A 13,901-nucleotide genomic window follows, 5' to 3' on the forward strand; every position below is an offset into this window, starting at 1 on the left:
TGAGGTGAGAGGTCACGGGGGCGGGGCGGCAGGCGGACGGGCGGACGGAGGCCCATGTGGAGCGGGCGCGGGAGCAGGAGGCTGAGCCGCCCGCGCTGCCCGGGCCGAGGAGGGGGAGGCCGGAGCCGCACCGCCGGGCCCTGCACGCAGCCAGCGCAGCCGCCGGCGCCGGCCAGGCCGCGGCCGCACCATGAAGGGGTGAGTGCGGGCCCGGCGCGCCCTGCGGAGCTGGGCCCGGCCGTGACAGGGCGGCGGCGCCCGCCCGGCCTAGCCTCGGTCGTGCCGCCTCGCTCGCCGCCGGACGGCGCGGGGAGCGGAGCGGGGCGGGCCCGGGCGACGCGGCCCAGGCGCGGCGGGCAGAGCGCGGGGCGGGCGGGCGGCGCCGCGCCTTGGCGGGAGGCGGAGGGCGCCGAGTGGTGCCGCCGCTGCCACCCCCGCTGCCGCTGGCAGCCGCCGTCGCCTCAGGGCTGGGGAGGCGGGGGGGCGGAATGTTTCTGCATCTCTCCCGCCCTCTGGGAGAGGGGCCGTGATCTGCGCCGCGGGGGGCTGGTGTGAAAGGAGAAAAGCCGGCCGTCCCGTCGCTGCGCGGTGGTGCCCTTTCAGCTGAGCAAGAGCTCCCCGCAGGAGCCTCCCTCGCCGTGAAATTTATTCTGCTGCCGGAGCAAAAAGTCTCCGCGCTCAGCCCTGCTCTGCTGAGCTGGTGGGACGCAGTGGCTCTGCGCGCTCCTGGGTGACTTCGGCTTGCGGGCTTTAGCTATCTGGAAAACGAACGGAGAAAGCAGTCGGCTGGGGGGGTGCTGGCTGGACTTTCCTACTTGTCTAGCGACAGCGAAGAAGCACTGTTGGGTCTGGGAAAAAGCTGCCGGCCTGGGACGAGTGGTTTTGCAGCGCTATTGTTTGTAACATCCTCTTAGTGCTTTTGTTGGTTTAAGTCTCTAAGCGTTTATCTACGTGGAGGCTGTACAACGTGGATGGATGAAAACGAGCTGTGTTTTGTGTCTGATTTCTGTAGCACACTGCTTTGGGCCTGGCTTCACTTCTCGGTGGGTCTTGAAAACCTAGAGATTTCAGATGTGGTTGGCTGAAACACTGGATTTCCTGCTGAGTGGAGGCAGCAAGGTGCGGTGTTTGAACAGGAGACTGGAAGCCTTTAGAGTCACAGTTCTGCTCTGGTGTCAGATGACCTGCACGACCTTGCATGGGTCACTTTGGGACAGGTTTTTCAGTGTTGGTTAAATCACCTGATGTTTATTAATTTCAGTGTCACCTGTGCTCCACAAAACATGATTCTTCCACTCTGTGCCTCAGTTTCTTCATACACACAAAGGAAGCTTTCCACAGCTGTTTCTCAAAGGAGTATTAAACCAGTTCCCTTGAAACTGGTGTTATGCAATGCTGGGTATTATTATTCCAGTTTGGCAGCTTAAGGCAGGATGAATGGAAGCTGAAGCACTTAAGCTTTAACTAAGAAAAGGTAAGGGGTTTAGCCTATTAGCAATTGGGGTAAGGTCACACAAGACTGCTTGATAACAGATACTTAGCTATTTCTTACAGTGTGTAAGCAGCTTCAAACATCATGAGGGGCTGGCAGGTATCTGTAGAAAGATGTTCAGTGGTGATTGCAAATAAAGTGACTCTCAGCTGACATTAAATAGCTGTGTTGGGGATACTGGGCAATCCTTTATTTGCCTGCACCACCCTACATGAAACAGGGCACCCTGCCTCTTAGTCACCTTATAATGAGGATGACAGAGTTTGTGAGAAGAGCAACAGCACTGATCGGCCAAGATGAAGTGGCAGTTGATGTGATCATTGTTCAGCAGCACTCCTGACAAAACTGGGTTTCCTTTTATCCTCTGTTGACTGTTCTGCTGTTTTCTACAGCTTAGCCCTGCTTTGGCTGTATGTCAGTCGTGAGTTGAGGGACAGGGTTACTGGGGTCTGGATGCATGAGGTGGAAAGCGGCCCAGGCATGTCAGGTCGGAGCCATGGAGGTCTCCTGGCAGGTGGCAGCCAGAGCTGTCTGCCATGCTGCGGCGCTCCCTGAGGGGCTGAGCCCTGGCTTTGCTTGCACTGCTCAGGACTTCTTATTTCAGGAGCTTTTTACTTTTTGTAACTTTTTTTAAAAATAAAAAACTATGGAGAGAAAAAAACCACCACCCCTTTTCTGCTTCCAGAGCACCAAACTTTATTTCTGTTACTTTACTTTCACTTACAGGCAGCTTTATCACCGATTCAGCTTCAGAACTGATCCTTTTGAGTTGTGTACTTGTATATTTCCGCTTTTGTGGTACTCCTTCATCTCTTTGAAGAGCAGCATATTCCTGTCTTGTCAAAACACTGTTAGCATCATGCAGCAAGTTCTTGTGCAGAATCAAAAATCTTCATATTTATAGAGAGCACCTGAATCCAGGTGCTCAGGACTTCTTATTTCAGGAGCTTTTTACTTTTTGTAACTTTTTTTAAAAATAAAAAACTATGGAGAGAAAAAAACCACCACCCCTTTTCTGAATCCAGGTGCTCTCTAAAAATTCAGATTGAGGTAAATCGGCTGATAGAACTCAAATTGAAAAATAACCCAATTTAAATACAATGAGAGAATCAAAGGACTAGACAAAGATTTTGGAAGGAATATATTAAATTACATAGGGGTACTCTGGAACAAAACCAAATTGTTAGTCAAGCTACAAAGATCGGAGAAGATCCCTAAAAACCAAGTACTGTCAGAAGATAGGTCCAAAAATAGATTTAAAGCTTTAACTCCCAACATACAGAAACTAATGTGGTGTTGGAAGGGATCCAATCTGTCTTCAGTATTGAATCCAAAATTGTGTATCAGTTCTTTTGAACAAACTGACTCCATCTGAGAACTTTTTTCTGGGAGTGTATGTGTTGCATAGTAACCCACACCACAAAGTGCAGAGATAATTTTGGGAGCACTAAGACCCATAACATCAGCTGTAATTATGAACAGTCTGCTTTGGCAGAGAAAGAATCAAATAAGAAACTAGAAAGTTCACTGATGTTTTGAAATTTCAGATCTAAAAGAGATTGTGTAGTCAATGTGCGTTGCTTGCAGCCCTCTTTCTTAGCGCTCTGAATTCAAAATAGCACATAGCAGTGTGTTAAGAATGCATAGGGGGTTGTAGTGTCTCTGTCGTCAGGGTATTTGAGATTAGGTGACTTCTTTTACAGAGGACCTCTAGTTTTGGAGATAGTGAAAGTTTTTTTGCTTTCTGAGCTGCTTAAAATTTTGTGGGTTTTCTCTTGTTTGATGAGTTAAACACCAGCTTCTGAACTGGTAATTGCTATTACCTCCCACCTGCTTTTGTGATAATTTGCTTTATGTTCACTCTATCCTCATCTTCTGAATGATTTTAATAGTTTAGAGACTTGTTATGTTTCCCTTTTTTTTTTTTTTTTTAATGTGAGTTGAAAAACTGAGGTAATTCACTGTTCTGTCAGTGAACTCCATGATTCTCTAGAGATTAATTTCTTTTTTCATTTATTGTATTCCTAAATGTTGTTATTGTTAGTTCTGGAATTTGAAAATGTATTTTAGAACTGGATTTGCATGAGGAAAAATATCAGTGGGAGGGACTCGGGTTCTACTGTCTGTAGTGATTTGCCTGTTTTTGTAGAGCAGATGTAAATAATACTCCCTGCACTTTACTGCTTTCACAGTGTTGATTCACTTGTTGCTCAGTGTTTTTGCATTTTCGCTACAGTTGTTATGCTACTGGTTTTAAGGAAAGAAAACAGAAAATCTTGCATTGATTCTTGAGCACTTGCTGGTTGCTGTCTGTGGCCTTTTGATGTCTAACAATAAGGATGCTTTCCTGACCTGTTTCAGTTCAGATGAAGCCTGTGAGAATAAGTCATCCAGCCTTTCCCTGCTGCCCTTACCTAAACACCACATTACACGAGGGGTGTGATGCAAGACGTGTGCTCCATTGTATGCTTGTACCTGCTATGTGACCGGGAGTGTCCACTCATATATAGAGCATGTAGTGCATGTTACAAGCTGGGTCTGGTGCCTGTGCTCCCATGCATGTGTGTTATTTTGTCACATTGATCAAACCCCTCTCCAGTTTTGATGGGAAACACTGTGGGATTGTCATGTGGCAGCATACGTTTAGCCACGTGATGAAAAACTGACTGAAACAGGGAGCAGAGTGCTGTGTGTTATACTGCTGTCTTAGAAAGCAACGTGCGCTACTTTCCTGTGCGAAACTTCTAGGACACTGCCTCTAAACTTGTAAGTGTTGCAGTTACGTCTTATGCTTTGTAGTTTCCAAGGGTCCTGACTTGCTGCGGAAGAGCCCTTCAGACTAGATGCTACACAAAAGGTAGCTGCTGCCACAGAGAGCTTCATAACTGAGAGGCTTTGCAGGCTAGTGCTATTCCGGCTGCATTTGTAGAAGAAACATCACAGCTGGGGAATACTGAGCATAACAGAAAAATAACAATAGTGTATTTAAAGTACGGTGAATAGTTATGGGTAAGCTCTGATATCTCTGCTTGTTTTGCCTGGATTCACAAAGTAAACCCCTCAAGGTCCTGAAGTTGTGCGTGTTTCTCACAAGAACAGGGAGGGTTTTTTTCTCTACTCTTCTGAGTTGGTATTACAGAGTTTGTGCAGAACTGTTGATTTGTTTCCATTTGCAAGGCACAGTGCTAAGCTTAATGTATATGGGAGAAAGTTCCAAGTTTATGAGAAAACTGCTGAATTGTCATATGCACTGGAGGCAGGACAAAAAAGGTAATTGAGCTTGAAAGTAATTTGGTTTTAGGATTTTTCTGAACCTAGAAATGTCAAAGCGTGAGCTATACTATATTTTCTGCATTTAATTTCATGGATGGTAAATTTAGACCTTGCCTATATGCATGGTTACAAATAGCTTAATATCTTCCAAATTAAGTTTATAAAAACTTAGTGCAGTTTCTTATAGATACTTTAACTGAATTTGTAACTCTTACCACTTTGAATTTAGTTCCATAACCAGATTAAGACATTCCATGAAGTAGGAAGGATTGGGAGGATAAGAAGGTAGCATAGGGATTGTAGCCATTTTACTGAAGCACTTTAGAACCCAATCTTGGCTTTTGAGTGGTTTTTGACCATTCAGTTATTTTTACATGAATATGTGGCTTTAACAAGATTATAGATGTAATTTTGTTAAAGCCACATATCCATGTAAAAATATAGATTGTATATAGATAGGCTTGCTAGGTTGGGACATTTCTTCTGTGAAAAATGTAGTATCTTTAGTTATTCACCAAATGCCACCAACTCTGCTGCCATCTCCTGAGGACAAGAGAAATGATGCATCCTCCTTTGCCACATTAAATCTCTTCTAAAATGGGGGATAATGGGCGATGGTTAAGCCAAAAAAATACTTTTATCCAAGTGGAAATGATTCAGAACTTGAAGAGCCTGCCCATTTAGCAAGCATTAGCAGTGTTCAGACCAATAATCTGAGAAGGCACTAGATATTTTTACCTGGAGGAGGAGGAAAGGACAGGAGAAGTTGGATCTTTATATTTGTTTGGGAATTGATAAGAGAGAAGTGCAGTACCTCCTTGCATCCCTTCTGCTCTGAGGCAGGCAATGTCAGGATTACTTTCTGCTCCCTGCTGAAAGAGGGGAAGGGAAGAAGTGACCTATGTGGGAGTTTTAGAGCAGCAACAGTTTGTCAGGAGGGAGATTTGCGGGGGGGGGGAAGCCGTCTATGCACAGAAGAATTGCTGGTTATTTGGAGACTCTTGGACTTGAAGACCTGAGAGCAGAGAAGCACGTCATTGAAATGGGTAACTGTGTATTTGTGTCAAAGCGTATTGAATTAATTCATTATGGGAAGGGAATCACAGAATTGTATAGGTTGGAAAAGACCTTTAAGATCATCGAGTCCAACCATAAACCTAACACTACCAAGACCACCACTACACCATGTCCCTAAGCACCTCATCCAAATGTCTTTTAAATATTTCCAGGGATGGTGACTCAACCACTTCCCTGGGCAGCCTGTTCCAATGCTTGATAACCCTTTCAGTGAAGTAAAATTTCCTAATATCCAGTCTAAACCTCCCCTGGCGCAACTTGAGGCCATTTCCTCTTGTCCTGTCACTTGTTACCTGGGAGAAGAGACTGACCCCCACCTCTCTACAACCTCCTTTCAGGTAGTTGTAGAGAGCGATAAGGTCTCTCCTCAGCCTCCTTTTCTCCAGGCTAAACAACCCCAGTTCCCTCAGCCACTCCTCATAAGACTTCTGCTCTAGACCCTTCACCAGCTTCGTTACCCTTCTCTGGACATGCTCCAGCACCTCAATGTCTCTCTTTAGTGAGGGGCCCAAAACTGAACACAGTATTCGAGGTGCGGCCTCGCTAGTGCTGAGTACAGGGGGACAATCACTTCCCTAGTCCTGCTGGCCACGCTATTTTTGATACAAGCCAGGATGCCATTGGCCTTCCTGGCCGCCTGGGCACACTGCTGGCTCATATTCAGGCGGCTGTCAACCAACACTCCCAGGTCCTTTTCTGCCTGGCAGCTTTCCAGCCACTCTTCCCCAAGCCTGTAGGACCCCAAGTGCAGGACCTTGCACTTAGCCTTGTTGAACCCCATACAGTTGACCTCGTCCCATCGATCCAGCCTGTCCAGGTCCCTCTGCAGAGCCTTACTCCCGTCAATCAGATCAACACTCCTGCACAGCTTGGTGTCGTCTGCAAACTTACTGAGGGTGCACTCGATCCCTTCGTCCAGATCATTGATAAAGATATTAAACAGAACTGGCCCCAACACAGAGCCCTGGGGGGACACCACTTGTGACCGGCCGCCAACTGGCATAAACTGCATTCACCACCACTCCTTGGGCCCGGCCATCCAGCCAGTTCTTTACCCAGCGAAGAGTACACCCGTCCAAGCCATGAGCAGCCAGTTTCTCCAGGAGAATGCTGTGGGAAATCGTGTCAAAGGCTTTACTGAAGTCTAGACAGACAACATCCACAGCCTTCCGCTCACCATTAGGTGGGTCACCTTGTCGTAGAAGGAGATCAGGTTGGTCAAGCAGGACCTGCCTTTCCTAAACCCATGCTGGCTGGGCTTGATCCCTTGGTTATCCTCTACATGCCATGTGATGGCACTCAAGATGATCTGCTCCACTCCATCAGCTTTCCTGGTACCGAGGTCAGGCTGACAGGCCTGTAGTTCCCTGGGTCCTCCTTCCAGCCTTTCTTGTAGATGGGTGTCACGTTTGCTAATCTCCAGTCAACTGGGACCTCCCCAGTTAGCCAGGACTGCTGGTAAATGATGGAAAGGGGCTTGGTGAGCACTTCTGCCAGTTCCTTCAGTACTCTTGGGTGGACCTCATCAGGCCCCATAGACTTGTGAATGTCTAAGTGGTGCAGCAGGTCACTGACCATTTCCCCCTGGATTATGGGGGCTCCAGTCTGGTCCCCATCCCTATCTTCTGACTCAGGGGGCTGGGTACCCAGAGAACAATTGGCCCTGCTATTAAAGACTGAGGCAAAGAAGGCATTAAGTACCTCAGCCTTTTCCTCATCCTTTGTCACTGTGTTTCCTCCCCTGTCTAATAGAGGCTGGAGAGTCTCCTTAGCTCTCCTTTTGCTGCTAATGTATTTAAGAAGTATTTTTTGTTGTCTTTTATGGCAGCAGCCAGATTGAGCTCTAGCTCAGCTTTGGCCCTTCTAATTTTCTCCCTGCACGACCTCGCTATACCTTTGTAGTCCTCTTGACTTGCCTGTCCCTTCTTCCAGAGGCCGTAGACTCTTCTCTTTTTCCTGAGTTCTAGCCAAAGCTCTCTACTCAGCCAGGCCAATGTTCTTCCCCACCGGCTCGTCTTTCGGCACCTGGGGACAGCCTGCTCTCGTGCCTTTAGGGCTTCCTCCTTAAAGAACGTCCAGCCTTCCTGGACTCCTTTGCCCTGTAGGGCTGCCTCCCAGGGGACTCTGTTGACCAGTCTCCTAAACAGGCCAAAGTCTGCCCTCTGGAAGTCTAAGGTGGCAGTTCTGCTGAAACAAGGCTTTATAGAAAATAGAGCAAAACCATTTCCACAACACTGTCACTAGGTGACTAAGATTGAGATATTTGAATTTTCCTGGGGGCAGAGTAATTTTTTTAAAATGGGTTGAAAATACCATGCTGCATGGTAAGCTCTTGATGCATGAAGTGCTTCCTGAGCTCACTTAGGCTTCCTCCTCGCTCTCCTCATTCTTTCCCAGGCTCCATGTGATTTTTTGGCCCTTAGCAGACTAGAATTTCAGTCCCTGAAAAAAATTCCCATTTCCACCATCTGACCACTGTATTTATCTTCTCTTGAGAGTGTGGGGTGAGACCCAGGGCAGCAATTTAAGGCTTGTGAAAGTTTTCTCTACATGGTGCTTGGAATTTTTTGTCAGTAAAGATCACAAATTAAATTGAAAATTGCAGTTAAAGGAGATGTGTTTGGTTTTTAATAAGTAGCTCATTAGCACAAATTTTCATTTGAGAACAATTCATTCTTATTCAAAACTGGGAAAAGGAAAGGGAGAAAAATAGCTTTTTGTGCTTGATAAAGTAGGTGCTTGCAATTATTGTTGCCTTAGAAGTATTTGAAGGTAGGCGCATAGAACTGATAATTCTGCTAACGCATAGTTCTGTTAATTTTTCACACTGTGTTCTTTATATAAGGCATGATTTGAACACCTCAAAAAAACACCAACCCTGGGACTGAAATGTGAAGTATAGGCAGGAGACCCATAAGGACCTGCCATTTTTTTCTTTGCTAATCTAATGGACACAAACATTTGTAAAGAAAGGTGTTTCAGTGACTCCTAGAAATAGCTTGTGTGAAGCAGATACTGATACATCAATTCTATAGTTTGTTGCATAATATAAGTAGAAGAAGTGCCTTTGAGCTATATGGATTTATGTAAATAAGGCACTTTGTGAACCCAGCATCACTTCTGTTTTGAATTTGAATATAAGCCTCTGTTCTCACCTGAGGATCATCAGGTACTTCATGAATGTTAATTACCGAAGGTTCATGATATCCTGGGAGGCAAGTAAGGGTTATAATTGTTATATCCGGGGACACTGAGGGCATGGAAAGGGGCAGTAACTTGTAAGATGTCTCAGGGTATTGGTAATTGAGACACAAAACTCATTTTTAAGCTAAGTTGTTTCAAACTGGTAAAGTACTTCTGCTTTGCAATCATGGTTCATAATCTGAATGTTCTTGTGAGCTTACTTGACTAATAAGGAAAAGTGGTTAGACCAGCAATGGAGAGTTAGGATTTCTGGCAGCTCTTTATCTGCTGTATGATCACAGGCAAGTTGTTTCCTCTTTCACCTGACTTTGATGCACCTGGGATAGGCAGAAATAATATCTAAGCCTTTACCTCGTGAGGTGCTCTGAAGCAGCAAAGTGTTACAGGCTACTAAGTGATGTATGTATGGCTGCTTTTCTGTCCTAGACCAACTACATTTATTTCTTATATTTTGGAGTTTGAAAATCCTGTCAGCTGGGCATGGTGATTCCTGCTCTTTGCATCCAGCTGCAGAATTATATAGCTTTTAATTTTCTTGGGGAAAGTTTGAGTTGGTTTTGGGGGTTTTTTTTATTTGACACTGTTGAAATGACCTCACTGTCTCCCCCTTGCACTTGCATAATCAGACAGTTGAGATGCTTCATGATTGTACTGCTACTTTAGCTTTAGGGTTGTCTTTTTTCTTTTTTAAGATCGGAGTTGAGTCTAGATTTGAGGTCTAGTACAACTCTAGAAGAACAGGTTTCAGCTGGGAAAACTGTGAGGCTATTATAGCATAACTTTGCTTCTTGCATGTGAAGACCAGCCAGTCTTTTGTACAATGGTCAGATTTTCTAGGTTGAAGCAGAGTGAATTATCTGAATATAATGAAGAAACCTGGACTGTAACATGCTGTGTATTTTTTCGTTATAAAGGAGAGAGGCAAGGAGGGTCTGCAGTATGTCTTGGGGAATTATGATGCATGCCAATAAAACCTATTCACACTGAGATCCATTTGAATCACAAGTCTTGAGTGAAGTCTTCTATTAATTCTGATTGTAAAATTGCTTAGCTTTCTTCTGTACATCACTGTGCCCTTCTACAATCCAGCACACAGCTGTGCGTAACTTCCAGCAGGGTATCAGGTGTCATGCAAATACATGTTTTCAGTAGTAAGTGGGGCTAAAGAAGATCAGGAGGGCTCAGAAGCAAATTGGTAAGACTTTTTGCATGCTAGGCTTGCACTTATCCTTCTGGTTTTCTACAAGTGAAGCACAGTAGATTTACAGCCCACAGATCTTCTCGATAATTGAAAACATACCGGTCTGCCCACAAGAACTAGACTAACTTGTGTGTCTAGCAAGACGGCTCATCATAAAAAACACCACCACCAAAAAAAAAACCCCAACAAAAAAAACACTGGAGAGGTTCTTTTGGCTTTGGAGTTGAATCTAAGCAAAGCTACACCCTTCAGGTCTATAGCTTTCATAGCTCTGGTTTGGTTTTATTTTATGAGTGGATTATCCTGTCTAGACTCCTGCTTTGACTTGGAAGCCAAAATAGAAGCAATAAAGCTAGTTGGCCACTTAGCGGGTGACAAACCTCTGAAGTCCTCTAATTTGTTAGGGCACTTTTCTCCCCTGTGCTCCCTCTCCTGACTGTTTGACAATACCTCAGTAAGTTTTGCAAGCTGCAGATACAGCTCTGCTAAATTTAGCATGCCAGATGCCTTCAATAAGCCTGAGCCCAGCTATCAGTTACACCGAGATCTGTTTCAGTCAGGCACATCCCTCTGGGGAGATACTTGCACTATTTAAAGTTGAATGAGACTGAGATTCTTACAGCATTAAGAAACTTGGAATTCCCCCTTTTTCTCGCTGATGTTGGTTCTAAACTAGTGTTCAACACTTGCTATTCCCTGGGACTGAATTTGTGTTTCCTCTTGAACTGTAACTCTGGAAATTGGCTTCATCTTGAGCTATCATTGTGTATAGCAGTTCTCCTTCAGTATATGTCGAGAGGCAAAAGGCAGCCTTAGCATAAGCAAACACTAATGTCTCATGTAGCCTGTGTTACTTCCAGTCTGAATTTAAGACCTTCTAGGAAAAACAATGTTCAAATCACAGCCCTGTAGTAGGCTGCAGATAGAGGAATGCAGCTGCCGTAGGACTAATTGGATTGCATTTGGTCCTACAAAAAATACAAGGTTTTTTCTAGCAAGTGCTTGAAGGATTTTGGGGCACTGGCATGCAAGAGCAGGAGTGTTAATGTTGATGTTTTGGGCATGCATCCAGTTTCAGTAACTGCTGCATTGCACCTCACTAACATCCCACTTCCATTGGGATTTCGTGGATCGCTCTTTACTTCCACTCATATTGCTGGGCAGTGTCACTGTGCACTTTTAACGAACAGCAGCCTTCTGCATCAGAAACCAGTTCCCTTCACTAGTGAAGTCTCAGTGCGTTTTTTCCTCAGTAACCGAGTCACTGTATGTTGCGGTTGTGAGAAATGCAAACATAGTCCTAGGATATGTCAGGAAAATGCTTCTGGTAGAGACAGGGAAAACTTACTGCTGTTGTACAAGGCAATAGTAAGTATTTGGGGTGCTGTAAGCAGTTTTGTTTGGCCATGTTTAAGGAAAATTAACTTTAATCTGAAGGAATGGAAAGAGCTAGTATGTCAATAGTAGGAATTAAGAGCCAGTCTTAAAGGAGAAGGCCAGGAGCTTGGCTTTAGTTACAAGAAGGAAAGTATGAAGAGGTCATGGTAGCTCTCTGAAAAAGCATGTGGGATAGGGTGTATTGGTACCCATCAACTACTGAAGCTAATGAGCAACGAGACAGCATATGGATAGAACTTGAGTACATTTAGAATGGAAATCAGAAGAAAGCCTAACTATGAGAGTAATGGTAGCTTGGGAACAGCCTTACAATGGAAGATGTCTGAGTGGCTTCAGAGGGCTGATACTGCATCTAGGAAAGCCAAGAGTCCCTCATTCCTCCTTATTAAAAACAGTAGCTTGGGATGGGGTGGCTGACTTGGTCCAGAAGCTTTGACACCTAAGATGAGTACAGTTGACTGTTGCATGCTCCATGGAGTGCTATTTGAGATGTAGGATACCAGAAGTAAGTGTGTATCTTCTTAGGAATATTATCGGAATAATAGAATAAAGTAATCTGTTAAGGAAGGGCATGCCCCTTCTGGGCACTTCAGGCTCTCTACACATCTTTCTGTTCTCTCCTGTGCTAATTTGAGCTCATGATTTAATTGTTTTCTTTGCAACAGCAGAGGATAGGTATTTCTGGTTCAGCCTATACTGAGCTGGAATGCACAGGACTGGCCTAATCAGACCTTAGTTGATATAGTAAATTTATGTTACTGAATTTGCCTGAGAGGTAACTTGAAGAAGCAGGTCTACTTGTAAATAGCTATTAAAAAACCAACCAACCAACCAAAAAAAACCCCAAAGCTATTTCCATTACTCCAATGAAAAGGAAGGAGTGACCATTTTGTGTCCTTTGTTACAGGTGCTTTGTCTTGGATCTTTTGAGGCTGGGGTAGTTTTAAGTCCTTAGGTTCAAAGTGTACGTTGTTCAGTAAATGATAAGGTGTAGCACAAAATCATCTAGATGCTGAATGATCCCTGTACTCCTCTTGCACAGTACTTCCAGTTTAAACGGGGGTAGGCTGGCACTTCTGCTCAAGAACCAACCGCTTCTGCCTCTGGCAATTTTTTTCTCTTCTTTATGCTGGCAGAAGACTTGTGTGGTGAACTCAATCAGGGGACCCATGTGGGTTAAAACTAAACTTTTCTTTTTTTGGCTAGGTTAGTTTTAATTGAGGTTGGTTCACCACATTGTTGCACAAATGGTTGTGCCAGCAAGAGGATGGAAATGAGTGGCTCAGGGACAGCAAGACTGCTGCTTTCAGCAGCAGTGCCAGCTTTCCCATGTTTTTACTTGAGGCCCTAGTGGCACTTTTGCTGTGCTGTCCTCGGGCAAAGTGATAAACTCTCATGATGTGGATCTTCTGTTCCATGTCCTCATTTAGTTTACTTATTAAATGTTTTTGTGTGTAATAGATGTGGTGCTGCTTTAATCAGCTAGTGCTATACATTAAAGTAATTTATGGTTTGAGTGCATACTATTTAAACAGACATATTTAGCATATTGATTTATGCTTCCTGAAGTGCTTCTCAAACTTCTTTTATATTATCCTCCAGGATAAATTACTGGCCCTGGTGCAGCTCTCGAGCAACGAGGAAACAGCTAGTGACAGAGCACAGGAGGCAGGCAGAAGGAGATGGCAGGAGGCAGCAATGAATGTGGCAAGTGGTGAGAGACAGCGGGGAAGCCCAAGGGCTCTAGGAGATGTGTCAAAAGCACCTTTTAGCCACCTACTACTGGAACTTGTTTCTCTGGCCTGATGCCAGCCTTGGAGATGATGTCTTGGCTCAGCAGCTATGAGCAGCCTTAGACTCTGCTTCTGCACTTACTTATTCCCTGTCTGAAACCTTCTTGGTGAAGGTCCATCTTCTGGCCATGGTCCCTTTCTCAGCCATCTTGTCCTGGCTGCCCCTAACAATATATCTTTGTCCTGTTGCACTGTCATCATAAATATTCCATAGTGACTGTCTTCTAATGCCTGATTTCTTGCTTCATTACTAACTAATTAATGTTAAAATAATACTAGAAAACACACTACCTGATAATAGTCTAAGATTTTTGCTCAAGTATAAAGAGGGACTTGCTCTATAACAAATTTGCTGTGAGTTTACCGTAAGAGTTCATGCTAGTGTTACTGAGCTACTAAGCTTGGATCTACTGATACAAAAAAAGTATAATCAAGGTTAATATACTATTAAAACTTTTGGACA

The 13,901-nt window shown here is 44.6% G+C and overlaps 1 protein-coding gene across 2 annotated transcripts in view; it reads left to right on the forward strand.

The window, feature by feature from the left end:
- The window catches only part of NAA50 (N-alpha-acetyltransferase 50, NatE catalytic subunit), a 24,934-nt gene continuing 11,033 nt past the window's right edge, over positions 1–13,901 (forward strand). The window contains exon 1 of one of the 2 annotated variants that reach the window (XM_075511846.1): positions 1–198. In XM_075511846.1, coding sequence (XP_075367961.1) covers positions 191–198 — 8 coding nt within the window. In that variant the 5' untranslated portion in view covers positions 1–190. The remainder of the gene's footprint in view (positions 199–13,901) is intronic. The other variant, XM_075511837.1, reaches the window with a different exon arrangement.

This window comes from Mycteria americana, chromosome 1 (assembly GCF_035582795.1).
Source record: "Mycteria americana isolate JAX WOST 10 ecotype Jacksonville Zoo and Gardens chromosome 1, USCA_MyAme_1.0, whole genome shotgun sequence".
Classification (NCBI taxonomy): domain Eukaryota; kingdom Metazoa; phylum Chordata; class Aves; order Ciconiiformes; family Ciconiidae; genus Mycteria; species Mycteria americana.